Raw genomic sequence first — 15497 nt, forward strand, 5'->3', positions numbered from 1 at the left:
AACGTAGGCATTTGAAATTTGGAAGGGACATAGCTTAGGTACCGTAGAGGTGCACTAAGAAAGGAATTCCCGGAATTCCCACGGCAACGGAAATTAGCGGGAAAATCTTTTTGTATGAAAAATCTAAACCGCTTAAGTTAGACGCTTGAAATTTGGCATGCAGGTACCTTAGTTAACTTAAAGCTTAGTTGCAACAGGATATTGCAAAATTCCCACGGAAACGGGAGTTAGTGGGAAATAAACATTTGTATGAAAAAATCGAAACCGCGTAAGATAGATATTTTCAATTCAATTCAATTAAATTATTTATTGCATTCCATGTAGTACAATGGGGTGTTACATAGGCATAGGAACTAAAACATGGACCCTATAGGGCACAGCAACGTTGAAGGGAAGAGAGGAAGTGTGTATTAAAATTAAAACTCAATGAACAATCAATTAAAAAAAAAAAACAATTCAATCAATTGATTCAATCTAGCACGCATGCATACCTTAGTAAATATAAAGTTTATTTTTGGCTGTATTTTGAAAAATGGGAGTTATTGGGAAAAAAAAATGTACTTATGAAAAAATCTAAACTGCATAAGTATGCACTCCCACACACACAAAGATCTCTCTCTTATATAACACGCCACGCGGACGAAGTCGCGGGCAAAAGCTAGTACAAGAAATAAACATAAAATTGCTATTCAAAATTCTAGATTAAGTAAATTAAATTCATCTTTTTTGGGGTTATGTATACGTTTTTACAATAAAATACCAGATAATATTTTGAATTTGTCAGAAAATAAATTTAAAGCTCACGTGAAGCTTACTTTATGTAAAAAAGCTTATTATAAGATTAATGACTACCTAAATGATAAAAATGTCTGGTATTGAATGTGTTTCTCTAGTTATTAAATAACTTGTAATGTATATCCTCATTGGTTTTTAAAAGATGTGTTGGTGTTGCAGTTTCTTGTCATTTCTTCTCCTCAGCCATAACACCTTGCGAAATGACGTAAATTCAAAAATGTTACATTGACCTTCAACAAGTTTATCCATGATAATTACGTTGAATAAATGATTCTGATTTCTGATTTCTGATTTAACATCGTGGGTTTTTTTACCCTATATTTAGATAGCTATGGGCACGTTGCCCATTTGTACGTATTTTGCCCCATAGATCCATACTAATATTATAAATGCGAAAGTAACTCTGTCTGTCTGTCTGTCTGTTACTCTTTCACGCCTAAACGGCTCAACGGATTTTGATGAAATTTGGTATGGTGATAGTTGATAACCTAGAAATGGTCATAGGCTATAAATAATCACGCCATCGTTCTTAGGGGGTAGGCAGTTGGCAGATAACTAAATTGATTTAGTGATTTGTAGTCGTTTTTGTTGGGACTTTTGCTCTTTCACGTCTAAACGGCTGAACGGATTTTAATGAAATTTAGTAAGGTAATAGTTGGTTATCTAAAAACGGTTGTACGATCAAATTGATCACGTCATCGTACTTAGGGGGTAGGAAGTAGGCAGAAAACTGAATTGAGTTAGTGATTTTTTTATGGTTTTTGCTGGGAGTTTTGTCTATCATGCCTAAACGGCTCAACGGATTTTGATGAAATTTAGTTAGCTGATAGATAGTAATCTAGAAAAGGATATGGCCTATTAATATGTATGCTATCGTACTTAAGGCGTAGGCAGTAGACAGAAAACTAATTAGGTTAGTGATTTTTAATTGTTTGTTTTAAAAGTTTGCCTCATTCACGCCTTAACGTCTGAACGGAATTTTATAAGACTTGGTTAATTTAAAGATAGGATCTTAGGCACGGACACAGGCTACTTTTTATGGCGGGAAAATACCTCATTCCCGCGGAAATCTAGATTTCGTGATCGTGTCAAGAAGCGCATGACGCCATAGCTACTGGAATGATTTCGATGTTTTTTTTTAAACTGAGTGACTTCAAGTTAGTATTTGATCACTTTTCTAACTTAGAGGGTAGGTAGGCGCCATAATTTAGGGAATTTATGATAAAATTTTGATGCAACTGTCTTTATTAAACAGTTATATCTCATTCCTACAGGAACCTACACATAGCTATAGCTAGCTATCTATTAACATTAAAACTCTTTCTAGAATCACATTACGCCAATTAATTGATCTGATTTGTATAAGTTTTTTTATTCAACTGACTGTTACATTACATACAGATAAAATCTAATTACTTACACCACATAATTAATATAGTACTACATGACTAGCTACGCTTTAAACTTGAGGAGGTAATTCGATAGACATTTATACGAACTTTAAGCCCAGTAATCAATCATAGTAATAAGGTAATACTCATTTTAGACAAAGAAACGGATAGGTAATCAGTTCGTCAACGAAATTATAACACCTACACTTAGTTTGTTTACTATTTAACGAGGGAAAATAATCCTTACTAATATTATAAATGCGAAAGTAACTCTGTCTGTCTGTCTGTCTGTTACGCTTTCTCGCTTAAACCTCTCAACCGATTTTGATTAAATTTGGCACAGACAATCTTTAGACCCTGAGAAAGAAAATAGGATACCTTTTATTGCGAAAAGAAGGGACGAAGAGATTGAAATAGGGGTTGAAAGTTTGTATGGGATATTTTAATTTTAAAATATAAATCTATGAAACTTTATATTTAAGCACTTGATAAAAAAATAATTAAACATTTGTTCTAGCGTTGCTGAAATTTCGACCAGTGAGGGGGTGAAATGAGGGTTGAAAGTTTATATGGGAGTTCGTCATTTTTGGAGATAAAACCACGAAACTTTATATTTAGGAACTTGATAAGAAATAAAAAAACAATTTGTTAAAGCGTTTTTGAAAATTCGATCTTTGAGGGGATGAAATAGGTGTTGAAATTTTTTATGAGGTTCGTCATTTTTCAAGATAAAAATATTAAATTTTGTGTTTAGGCACTAAATAACAAACAAAAAATCGTTTGTTCAAGCATTTTGAAATTTTTACCAGTATGAGGGTGAAATACGGGTTGAATGTTTGTATGGGTATTCGTCATTTTTGAAGATAAAACCATGAAACTTGGTACGTAGGTCTCTTAGGATGTGCAGAGTTTTTCAACAAACGGATTTTCCGAAATTCGAACGGAACGGAACGGATTCGGAACGGGAACTACGAAGCCAAACTTTTTGTATACAAAATATTAACCACTGAACCTAGGAACATGATATTTAGTAGTTTTGGGTGTATCAAGTTAAAAAAAATTTGGCTTTTGTAGATAAAGTTCCTTTTAACGAATACTCTGCATCGCCGCCACTGCCGTCGGTCGTCGTTCGTCGTCGCGCACATTCGCCGAAGTGTGGCGGCAGTCAACGGCGCTGTCTTGTGGTGGGGGAGCGCACGTGGTGTATACGTGGCCTGCTCGCGAGTGTCGAGTCCAAACAATCTCCACATTTTAACAAATAATAACAAAATAGCAAACGTTGTGTACAAAAAAGTTTTAAATTAGGTCATTTTAAAATATTTTTGTACACAACGTGACGCTGACCCCTGTAAGTGTCTTGGACATAAGGGACCGATAAATATTCCTAGGTAATTTCTGCCACTCAATGGAATACATAGGTACTTTATAACTACTGTAAACAGATATTTTTTATTTTTTTTAAATATACCTACTTACTCTCTTTTAATCACATGCTATACCGTTCCTTTTATATAATCCTTAATATTCAAATTAAAAGTACGCAGACGAAGTCGCGGGTACCAGCTAGTCTTATATAATGGTCTTTTCAGTTCGTGGTTTCCTTTACACTGCACTGTCACTACTCTCACTAAATTGTCTGCTCCGGGATGAATGTACTTTATCCTCCCTAATAGCCATTTTGTTGGGGGTAAACCGTCATCTTTTACTATTACAATGTCTCCGACTGCAGGTGATGGTACAATATCTTGCCATTTATATCTCTGTTGAAGAGTATTGAGATACTCCGTTCGCCAACGATGCCAGAAGTCTTGAGTCAGTCTTTGAATGAGTTGCCATCTTGTTAGGAGGCTGACCTTCCGTTGCTCATAGTTGAGATCAGGAACAGTAATTATAGGCTCACCTACCAAGAAATGTCCCGGTGTCAGTGGTGTTTCTGTAGTCGTATCCATTTGACACAAAGGCCGTGAATTCAGACATGCCTCAATCTGACTTAATAAGGTCGTCAACTCCTCAAACGTAAGTTTTGTATCTTTGTTCACTCGGGATAGATGTTTCTTTGCCGACTGGACTCCGGCTTCCCATAGGCCACCATATGTTGGCATTCTGGGTGGTATGAAGTGCCACGTTGTCCCGTCATTAGCCAAAAGCTCTGCTACTTCTTGGGTGACAGAATTTTTTCCTCCTCTAAATAGGTCTCTCAGTTCTTTTGCGGCACCCACAAAGTTGGTGCCATTATCGCTCCATAAGTGCATACAATGGCCCCTACGTGCGATAAATCTCCGGAATGCTGCCATAAATGCCTGAGTTGTGAGGTCTGATGCCACTTCTAAGTGAATCGCCCGCGTTGCCATACAAACAAACAGGCATATATATCCTTTCGTTGCATGATGTCCTCGACCCTTAGAAGTTCTAATAAATACAGGCCCGGCGTAGTCCACGCCACTATTTAAGAAGGGCTTGTGCTCATTGACTCTCATAGCTGGCAACTGGCCCATTAACTGATTTTTCACCTTAGCTTTATCAATAAGACAAGTTTTGCAGTTCTTTATACATTTTTTAACCGCTGATTTTAGTCCTATGACCCAGTAACGTGTTCTTATATAGGCCATCATCAGTTGAATGCCTCCATGGAGTGTCTTTGTATGGGCTTCTTTTATGATGAGGTTTGTAATATGTACTTTAGCAGGTATTATCACAGGATGTTTAGTCATCTCCGCTATTGAAGCATTTTGGAGTCGTCCTCCCACTCTTATCAATCCCTTATCGTCTAAGAACGGTGAAAGCGTAATAAGAACACTTCTTTTTCTGACTTTGCCATCCTTCTGTAATTCTTCTATTTCTTTTCCAAAAATTAAAGTCTGGTAATATTTTATGCAGTTTTCTAATATTTTTTCCATTTCACTTGCTATAAGGTATCCTTGTCGTTTTTCCTTCTCATCATTCTCTTTTTTCATTCTTCTACAATAGGCTAATACTCTTTTCATTTTTGATAACGTTGAAAACCTTTCCCAAATCGGTTCGTCTTCTTGTAATATTGTGTGTAATGTAACTTTCAGTTCTAAATTGGTCTGTGGAATATCGTGTCTGTCGTAGTCTAATCTGTCTTCCTTTAACCATTCCGGTCCAGTCCACCAAATTTCTTTTGCAACTAGATCGCATGCTTGTATGCCTCTTGTTGCGATATCAGCGGGGTTGTCGGCGGATTGAACATGTCGCCATCGGTCGTTGTCTATAATTCGAGTTATGTCCGCCACCCTGTTAGCAACAAATGTTCGCCATCGGCCCGGGTGAGATTGTAGCCATGAAAGCACCACTGTTGAATCAGTCCATGCAAAAGTACGGTCCATAGGAATGTTTAAAATATCCTTGAGATCACCAATAAGTTCTGCTAGTAAGGCAGCGGCACATAGCTCCAATTTGGGTACAGATAATTGTTTCAATGGTGCCACCTTTGTTCGAGATGCAATCATTGTCACATGTACTGCGCCATCTTCTACTACCCTTTTTTTTTTTTTTTTTTTTTTTTTTATCGTTGGGAAATGCGTTACGCATACCACGCCGCCCGGGGGGACGACGTGGTTATGTGGGACTCCCCGGGTGTCGCCACCCGGTATACCCACTAAAACCCAACGGTGTTCCATCTTGTCCACTATTGTTGCCAGGACACGGGGATCGCCGAAGCATGCTTCCGCGACCCGGCGGTGGATGGCCTGTTAGGCCCCGCCTCGTTCATGGTGAGTGGCGTGCGCGGAACACGCACGCAACGCCGACTCGAGCCAGATGGTAAGTGGAACGACAGACTCCCCCGAGTCTGCCGCCCGTGGCTCCTACGGTGATGGTCTCCGTAATTGCGCCCTCTCGGGTCGTATCGTCCCTGGGTCTCTCCCCTGTTGTGCCCTCCTCCTCTAGTCCAGTGCACACAGGGAGAGACCCGCATCGGTGTTAGGACGGTAGATGGCCGACATCCGCCCGCCGTCTCCGCCCCGGTCTTCTGCGGCGTGCAGGATCGGTGGAAGTTGCTTCCCTCACCCGCTCCGCATCCTCCTTAGCCCGCATTACGGCCTCACAAAACGTAAGAGCCGTTTTCCACGACCTCTCGCTGTCAACCATGGCCTTGACCACGGCAGGCAGCGAGAGGTCGCGCCCCACAACAGCGCCAAGTTCCACGCGCTGCTCCGCCCAGGCTGGACACTCCTCCAAAGTGTGTTGGGCCGTGTCCACGAGGCAGTTGTCACAGTGGTGACATCTAGCGGATTGTTCCCTCCCGATTAAGTGCAAATACTTCCCAAAGCATCCGTGCCCGGAAAGCACTTGCGACAATCGGTATGTGAGGGAACCGTGCCGCCTGTCTACCCACTGGAACAGTACGGGACGAACTGCCTCGACCACTCTCAGACCAGCACTAGGCGTTTCCAGCCTGTGCTGCCACTCCTCCAGAGCCGCCTGGTGCAGCTCCTCTCGCCGGCTCTCTACTTCCCTTGGGGCTGGATAGGCTCCTTGGGATCGCGCCTCCTCACGCCAGTGGAACACTGACGCGAGGGCCCTCGCGTCCAGGTCCCATGGCAATGTTCCTGCCAGTAAGCAGGCCGCCTCGTGGGATAGTGTGCAGTACCCCCTGGCCACCCTGATCGCTATCGTTCTCTGCGAACTTCGCAGGAGAGCGATGGTGCGGCGATTCAGGGTGTCTGCCCAGATGGGGGCCCCGTAAAGGGCCATGGACCGCACGACTCCCATGTAGAGTCTCCTGCAGGCATTGCCAGGGCCCGATAAATTCGGGAGGAGTCTACTAAGCGCCGACGCAGCAGCCGAAAGCTTTGGCGCCAGGCTGCGGAAGTGAGGCTCGAAGCACCACCGGCTGTCCAACACCAAACCCAGGTATTTAATGTTGGGTTTTATGTCAATGGAGACACCATCCACCACAATGCTTGCCCCAGTTGGCGGCTTGTTGCGAGGACCATGAAAGGACATGGCCTCGGACTTGTTGAGAGCCACCTCCAAGCCAAGTCGCCGAATGCGGCCCACAACATGGGCTACACCCGCTGTGGCAAGCATTATGCACTCTCTGTGCGTGTCCGCCTGGGCCGTGACCAGCGTGTCGTCCGCATAACAGGTCACGCGAACGCCACTGAGGAACACCCCTCTCAGCACCCAATCATAGGCAATGTTCCACAGGAGTGGTCCTAGGACCGACCCCTGCGGAACACCGCATGACATGTTGTGCCTGCACCATCCGTCTCTGCCAGGGTAGGTGATCACCCGCTCGTGGAGGTAGTCTCCGATCGTGCGGCGGAGATAGGATGGCACCCGATGGTATCGGAGAGCCTCCTTTATGCAGCTCCATGGGATGGTATTAAACGCATTAGCGATGTCTAGCGATACCGCTAATACCACCTGTCCCCTGGAGACCGCGTCCTCCGCTATAGCCCTCACCGCCTTGATGGCCTGGATCGTTGACCTGCACGGACGGAAGCCAAACTGGTTTTCGTCCAGGTCTGGTCCAATGTCCGCCATATGCTGGAGGAGGCGCATTGCTATTAAACGCTCGTAGAGCTTTGCAGCCTCGTCCAGCAGCACAATCGGACGGTACGCGGAGGGAGAGTTGGCAGGCCGACCATCTTTCCTCAAGAGGACCATTCGGCCGGATTTCCACAGATGTGGAACCCTGCCCTGCCTGAAGCAGGCGTTGAATAGCCCTCTTAGTCTTTCCGCGTATGCCTCTTGCGCCATAACCCACACGCGCCCAGGGACTCCGTCTGGTCCTGGAGCTTTGTTCCCTTTGGCTTGAAGCCGGAGAACAGCGGCCCCAACTTCTCCTAGACTGACACTGGGGGTGTCCTCTGGATCCTCCTCGTCCTCCAGCCAGGGAGGCACCATTGCCGGTGGCGTGTGTTCCCCTCTATCCGGAAATAGGGAGGAAACTACATCCTCCACGAATCCGGGCTGAAGGTTTTGAGTCAGGGGGGGAGCCCAGGGGCGGATTTTATTTCTCACCACCAAGTAGGGGCGTCCCCATGGATCCCGGTCCAAGTCCTTCAGCATTTCCCTCCTGCTCTCAGCCTTGGCATCGTCAATGGCGATCTTTAATGCCAGCTTGGAGCTTCTATAGCCGTTGGCAAGAATTTCCTCCCTGGCTAAATCCCTCCTCCGTAGCCGACGTTGACGGGTGTACCGGCGTCGCGCAAGGACGCACGCATTGCGTAGCTCCTCGATACTCGCTGACCACCAGTACACCTGTCTTTTGGCTGAAGGTGGTCGTGCTCGCGGCATCGCGGCGTCACAGACCCGCGTAATAGATGCACGCAGATCCACCGCCTGCTCGTCTATGTCCACCATCTCTGCCTCCTCTGTAGACGGGGAGACCCATGCCTCAACGAGAGCCGCCTCGGTGAGAGCATCCTCGTCCAGACGCTTCAGAGCCCATCTTGGTCCATCGCCAGAGGCTAAACCGGTGTTGGGTCTGTGGGTCATCGACGGAACGGACACATCAAGACGGATGTATTTGTGGTCTGATAGTGTCTCATCCTCGAGGACCCTCCATTCGACGACGCGTCTTGCTACGGCGGGGCTGGCGAAAGAGACATCCACTATGGATGAACCCTGCCAGCGCACACATGTAGGTGCCGCACCCCTATTTAAGAGGCACAGGCCCACTGCTGTTGCCCACTCTTCCAGCACCTCACCCCTCGGATCCGTTGCTGGGCAGCCCCATGCCATACTTTTGGCATTAAGGTCACCCAGCAACAGAACCGGAGCAGGGTGATTCCGAAGAATCAGTGCCTCAATCTCACCCAGAAATCTCTCAAACTGGGAGAGAGTTTTGTTGGGGGAAAAGTATACCCCTATGGTGAGTATTCCCCCAACAAAGGCTGCCACGCTTCCCCGGCCCTTCGCTATCTTCTCGAAGGGTGGGGAGCCAGCAGAACCTCGTGAGACTAAGGCTACTGTGCCATCACTCCTCCCAGTGGTCCCCATCAGGTATGTGGTAGGGTTCCGCCACAGCGGCCACCTGTATCTCCCACTGCGCCATGCTCTGCATCAGCAGATCCTGAGCTCTGGCGCAGTGGTTGATATTCGCCTGTAAATAGCGAAGGGCCATCACTGATTGGGAAGTGTATTATCCTCCTCCATCGCCTCCGTCTGCTCTACCCTTTCAGGCGCAGACGTCTGGCATCCCGGCTCTGAGGGACCTGGTCTGTCCTTCATAGCCGGTTTCCCCTTTCGCAATGGCGAGGTGCAGGATTTGCCTCCCATTACGTGGTCCGCTCGTTTTTTGGCCATAGAGCACACTGCGCACTGCGGTTTTTCAGTGCATAGTGCACTCTTATGTCCCGTTTTACCGCAGCGGTAGCATGTATTGCTGCGGTCGGAACCAGCACATTGTGCACGCACGTGCCCCCTCTCCATGCACCGATAACACCTCAATGGTCTGTGTTCCAGCAGCTTGACAGCTACCGAGACCCAGCCCACGAGTAATCGCTGCTCTCCCGCCAATTTTTGAGCGGCCGTCACCGGGCAACGCAACCAGACGGTGCCTAGCCCTGAGGCATCGGTACGGATTTCTCCGCACTTTATCGCCCCCTCCGAGCAGCTGCCAGCTTTCGCGACAGCCGTTACCACCTCTTCCACTGTAGTGGAATCGTCTAGGCCAGACAGTCGCACTTCTGTGCATTTGACTGGCCTGGAAATCTGCACATCCTCGGTGCTGAAAATACTTTTCAGTTTTTCAGCGAGGATATCCGCCTTGTCACCGCTGTTTGCTCCCGGCAACTCGAGCATTCGCGCCCCCGTGGCGGCTCGCCGGAAGCGAAGAGCTTGTATGCCAAGGCTGGCCAGATCGATCTTGCTCTTGGCCTCGGCAAGCACCTTCGCGTAAGTGGCTCCTCTTTCTTCTGCTTGGGGGCAGATAGTCACCACTACTGCAGAGGAGCGAGGTGGCTTTAATTTAGAGGCCTTCTGCTCCCTGGTAGCATCCCTCTCCGCTGGCTTTGCGACCTTCGCCGCTCCAGTCTTGCCCTTCTTCCCGCGTTTAACCACTGTGGACCACATTTGGTCAGCTCCAGACCGTGCTGGCGTGGGTTGAGGGCGGGTTGTCTTCTGAGGCTGGGCACGAGGCACCGCCGGAAGCCGAGACTCTTTCGGGGGCTGCGAGCGGGAAGCAACCGGAGGCTGCGAGTGGGGCTCTGCTGCAGAAGGGGACTCCTTCGGAGCCGTCTTCTTGCCCTTCCCTTTCCCTTTGCCCTTGCCTTTGCCCTTTTGGGCAGCAGGCATCAGGTTTTGGGACAACCTTTCAGGGGCCCTCTCCCTTTGAACCGCTGTTGCTGTTGCCTGTTTGTTTGCCGCAGTAGCAGTTGACCGCGTCATCCGTGCCGGAGCTGGATCGGAAGTTTTCGACGATGAAGGGACGGAGACCTTCGAAGGGCCCGGCACTGGGCTAGCCTCCATCTTCCTATCCGCCGCCAGTGGAGGACGTAATCGCTTTTCCGGCAGTAAGCGTCCCTCCAGAGCCTCGAACCGCGCACTCATCATGGTACCAACTTGAACCATGATGGATCGCACCAGTTCGTCAATCGACTGAGGCGTCCCCTCGGTTGATTGGGGCATCGGCTCCACTACCACCGGAGCCGTGGCTGTCCGCCTCTCAGCACGCTCTAGGCCAGCTCGCAGATCCGCGACCTCCTTCCGAAGGTCCGCGAGTTCGGCCTCATGGCGGGTGCATCGCGCCTGCAGTATACGTGTCTCGGTAGACACGCTGCGCGCCGCGCTCACATCTACAGCCATCCGTAGGAAGTCTACCGCCTCATTGAGGTCCCGCTGGTAGGTTCCTTTGAGCCTGCCAGAGTTTTTAGACACTCTGGAAACTGTGTCTATGAACTCCTGTGCCTTCTCTCTGAGGGTCTCCGTGGGAAGCTCCTCAACATTCCTGACAGAGGAAATTTTGGATTTAGGGGCATTGGCCTCTCGAGCCGAACGCTTCCTCTCTCCCTCTATCTCCTCGTCAGCCGCCGACGCAAAGTCCTGTTCTTGCAGGGCTTTCAGGTCCTTCTTGGCCTTATCAAGGCCAACGTGTGCCCCCGTTGACGTGGGGCGTCCGCGTCCTCTTTTGGGTGGTGCTTTTAACCACCGGCTTTTACCATCAAAAAGCACTGGAGACTCCGGGTCCGAAATCGAACCAGGGTCTTCCCCCAGAGGCCGCTTGGCCGCTCTTGTGCAGTAGCCGCTGCTGCGCAGCTCCCGTTGATGCTCGGAAGACGGAGTCGTTTCTGGGTGGGCAGAACCCAGAGACGGCCCAATGTCTTCGAGCGATGCGCATCTTGCGCTATCCATCCGCGTGCATCCAATACCATTTTCATCGCCAAAGTCGTCGTTTTGTAGGGAATCCGAAGTTTTATTTTTAGTTTGCGAGTTTTTATTTGAGAAAAAATTAAGTTTGATAGACGCCGTTTTTATACCCACGAGAAGGAGGGATCTATGTGGTCCACCCGGGCAGTGCCCTCTGTACCCGGGTAACCCTACTACACCTGGGGGGCGGGTGGTCCCCAGGGTTGGCCGCTAGCGGGTGGAGTTACCCCCTCCACCACCTGCAAGCAGGCGCCCCGACGTCACGCTAGGCCCGAAGGCACCACTACGCCGGGACTTTGGGGAATTTTTTAATGAGGTTGTCTCCTCTTGGGCCGGCCGGTTAAGGCAAGCCCCTTGGTCCCAGGTCGAGCCGCGAGACATGACCACGTCTCTTCCCGGGGAAACAAGTTTGTCCGGCAGTGGCCGAAGCCTGTCCGTCAGCCATGTCTTCATGACTGATGAACCCACCGTACCAAGGCGTTTCCGCCTCCCGCTAGTAATTTTTTCAGAGGTTTTCTTCCTCGCAGCCCTCTCCACTCAAGAGTGGAGACGGCCCCCGGCCCTGCAGATGCAGGGTTACGGGTCGGGCCGACGGTGGCCGAAGCCATTGCCCGGCATTGCTGCCGGACCCGTCGCCCCTCGGAGTTGGGTCGAAGTCCGGACTCCTCTGCCCTCTGCCCGAGCAGAAGAGCACGGAGTGCGACCCCCCTCCGCCGATTTTGGTCCGCGCCGGCCGGAGCCGGTACCTCCCATATCTGGGAGGCGTTCCCCTATCCGCCACCTGGGGACGCGCCCGATGGGAGATCGGTTACTCCACACGGGTCTTCTACTACCCTAAGGTAAGTAACTGCAGCATATGCTTGAGTAGATGCATCTGCGAAACCGTGAAGTTGTACATCTTTGTTATTGTAAGGTGTTGTCTTAAACCATCTAGGTATCTTTATGGTTTGTAGATGAATCAGACTATCTCTGTAGGTCATCCACTCTTCTCTCAAATTTATCGGCAGTTCGTCGTCCCATCCTAAGCTACAAAGCCAAAGCTTTTGAATTAAAACCTTAGCTGAAATGATAACTGGGGACAACCACCCAAAAGGGTCAAATAAACGGGCAACATCGGAAAGAATGGATCTCTTCGTAACAGGACGTGTCATCTGAGGTAAGTATACAGTTATTTCAAATTCATCATTTTTTCTATCCCATGTCAATCCAAGAATCTTGATAATCTTGTCTAGTTTTATTTCTATTGTATCTTTCGTTGTATCTTCTCTCTGTAGAAATTCTAAAACTTCTTCTGAATTACTTGACCATTTTTGCATTTTAAATCCTCCCCTTTCCAGCACTGTTCTTACTTCTTCACACATCTTTTTTGTTTTTTCTACATTTTCATTTCCTGCCATCAAATCGTCCATGTAGAATGAATTTCTAATTATTTTTGCAGCATCTGGATATTCTAAGGATTCATCTTCCGCTACTTGAGCTAATGTTCGTACTGCCAGATAAGGCGCTGCTGCTGTACCAAAGGTGACAGTTGTCAAGTTGTAGCTTTCCAGTTTTTCATTTTGATTATCTCGCCAGACTATTCGTTGCAAATTTGTATGTTCCTTTGTCATATTGATCATTCGATACATTTTCATTATGTCTCCAACTACACATATCATGTGAGTGCGCCAAGTTGTTATCAGACTTCGAAGATCTGGTTGTAATACCGGCCCCACCATCATAGCCTCATTCAAAGAATGTCCATTAGAACCTTTGGCAGAGGCATCATACACAACTCTGACCTTTGTAGTGTCCTTGTCTTCACGTATCACCGCGTGATGAGGCAAGTATATTGCATTGCTGTCGTGTTGTGTATCGGATTTTCTCAAATGACCCATTTCCTTGTATTCTTCAATAACCTTTTTATACTCTGTTTTCAATTTGTCTGATTTTTCAAATTTCTTCTCTAAGTGCTTAAATCTGGTTACAGCTTGTTGTTTTGTTTCTCCACATATGTTGATAGTTTCTTCTATGGTTTGTTTAAGAGGTAAATGTACTATGTATCTTCCGCTTTCGTCTCTTTTTGTAGTATTTGAATATATCTCTTCACACTTTTCTTCCTCTTTTGTTAATATCTTCTTTTTCTTGTACAACGCAGACTCTAACTCCCAAAATCTTCTTAACATCTCATTGTCTTCTACAACCATCCTTGTAATATGTAGTGTCACTACATTGTGTGAATTAATGGTTGTTGTATCAGCCCTTTGACCTGAGAGTATCCACCCCAAACTAGTTTTCTGAGCTACTATACCATCTGCTAATCTAACCAAACCGTCTTCTATTATCTTGCAAAAGACGTCGGCGCCGAGCAACAAATCTATCTTGCCCGGTGTGTGATAGGTAGGGTCAGCCAATTCTATAGTTAGGAGCTCTGGTGGCCAGTTCATGTTGATGTGTTTTGACGGTAATCTTGTAGATATCGTCTTCAAGACATAAGCCTTTACATGAATTGGTTGTTTCGCATGTCGTGGCGTAATTGATAGGTCAACAAGGTGCTTCAAGGCTATTTGACTTCCTTCTCCTACTCCAGAGACTACACCGTTTATATTCGTTTTTTGCAGGTTCAACAGTTCTACTACTCTTGCTGATACGAATGAAGCCTCTGATCCCTGGTCAATCAACGCACGAAGTATGTGTGTTTCTCCATTTCTCGATTTGATTTCTACTTGTGCTGTGGCTAATAACACATCATGACCAGTGTGTTTTCTTGAGAAGTGTGCAGTTGTTATTGTTGGTTCTGGTTGGTTCTCCGATTGAACTTGTGGTTGTATTTGTGATTGTTCTTCCTTGTATTGATTTGTTTCTCTGGCTTGATGTAATAGAGAATGATGTTTCTTCTTACAGAGTCGACATGTTGTTTTTTGTTTACATCTGAATACCATATGATTCGGTACTAGACAGTTGTAGCATAATCGATTTTTCTTCACATGGTCCTGCCTTTGTGTTACTGTCTGTTTAGCGAAATCCTTGCAGTTAAATATGTAGTGACTGCCGTTGCAATATGTGCATGTAGGGTGTGATGATACATTGGCGTGAGCAGCTTGGAATATGTCACAGTTGTCTTCTTCGTCATTTTGTGCGGTGACGTGAAATGACTTGTGGGCTTGAGGTTTCTGTTGAGACGTTGCCATCGGGGCGATTAATTCAAGAGTACGGAATTTAGATTCTAGAAATTTCCGCATTTCTTCCCATGTAGGCATGTCTTCATTATTCTCCTTAAGTGCATATTCTTCCCAGTCTTTTAACAACTCTGTATCCAATTTTTGTCCAATCAAAAACACTATTACAGGATCCCAAGAGTCGGTGGTGATTTTCAGATTTTTCAAGCTGTTAATACACTCTGTAGTTGTGTCGAGTAGCGCCTTTATCTGATTAGCTGACTGGTTGACTACTTTCTTCTGCCCAAACATTCTTCTTAAAAGTGAATTCACAATCATTTTCTTATTACCGAAACGTCCTTTTAATAGTTCCCACGCCTGAGTATAATTGTTTTCAGTAATTTGAATATGTCGTAGTAACATCTCAGCTTCACCCGATACACTAGTCTTCAAATAGTGAAGCTTCTGCACATTGTTTAAACTTGTATTGTGGACAAGCGCCGTGAATAAATCCTGATAAGTAGGCCAATCTTCATATTTCCCCGAAAACGTAGGCAGTTCTATTCTAGGTAATTTGGTAAACGATAAGTTACCGTCCTGCGATGATGAAGACATGTTCAGACCTTCTGTATGCGCAGATTGTAATTTCAATAAAAGATCAGCTAAATCTGCTTGTAAACAAAGATAGAATTCTTCTATTTTATAATAGTCTTCATTCAGGAAATATTGTAATGTTCCCTTTGTTCACGTGGTGTACACTTGGTAAGTTGATTATGCGCTTCTCTGAAGTTATCCCAATAGCTCTCAATCGTTTTCATTCTAGTTTTTACATAAC

The 15497-nt window shown here is 46.6% G+C and overlaps 1 protein-coding gene across 1 annotated transcript; it reads right to left on the reverse strand.

The window, feature by feature from the left end:
- Positions 1 to 12295: 12295 nt before the first annotated feature.
- LOC126381326 (uncharacterized) lies at positions 12296 to 14974 on the reverse strand. Its single transcript, XM_050030824.1, has one exon. The coding sequence runs from the start codon at positions 14972 to 14974 to the stop codon at positions 12296 to 12298; it is 2679 nt and encodes an 892-aa protein (XP_049886781.1).
- Positions 14975 to 15497: the final 523 nt, after the last annotated feature.

This window comes from Pectinophora gossypiella, unplaced genomic scaffold (genome assembly GCF_024362695.1).
Source record: "Pectinophora gossypiella unplaced genomic scaffold, ilPecGoss1.1 Pgos_45, whole genome shotgun sequence".
Lineage (NCBI taxonomy): Eukaryota > Metazoa > Arthropoda > Insecta > Lepidoptera > Gelechiidae > Pectinophora > Pectinophora gossypiella.

Bases quoted from the DNA above. Each gene is read 5' to 3' on its own strand.
- LOC126381326 (XM_050030824.1), bottom strand. From the start codon at position 14,974: ATGTTTGGGCAGAAGAAAGTAGTCAACCAGTCAGCTAATCAGATAAAG.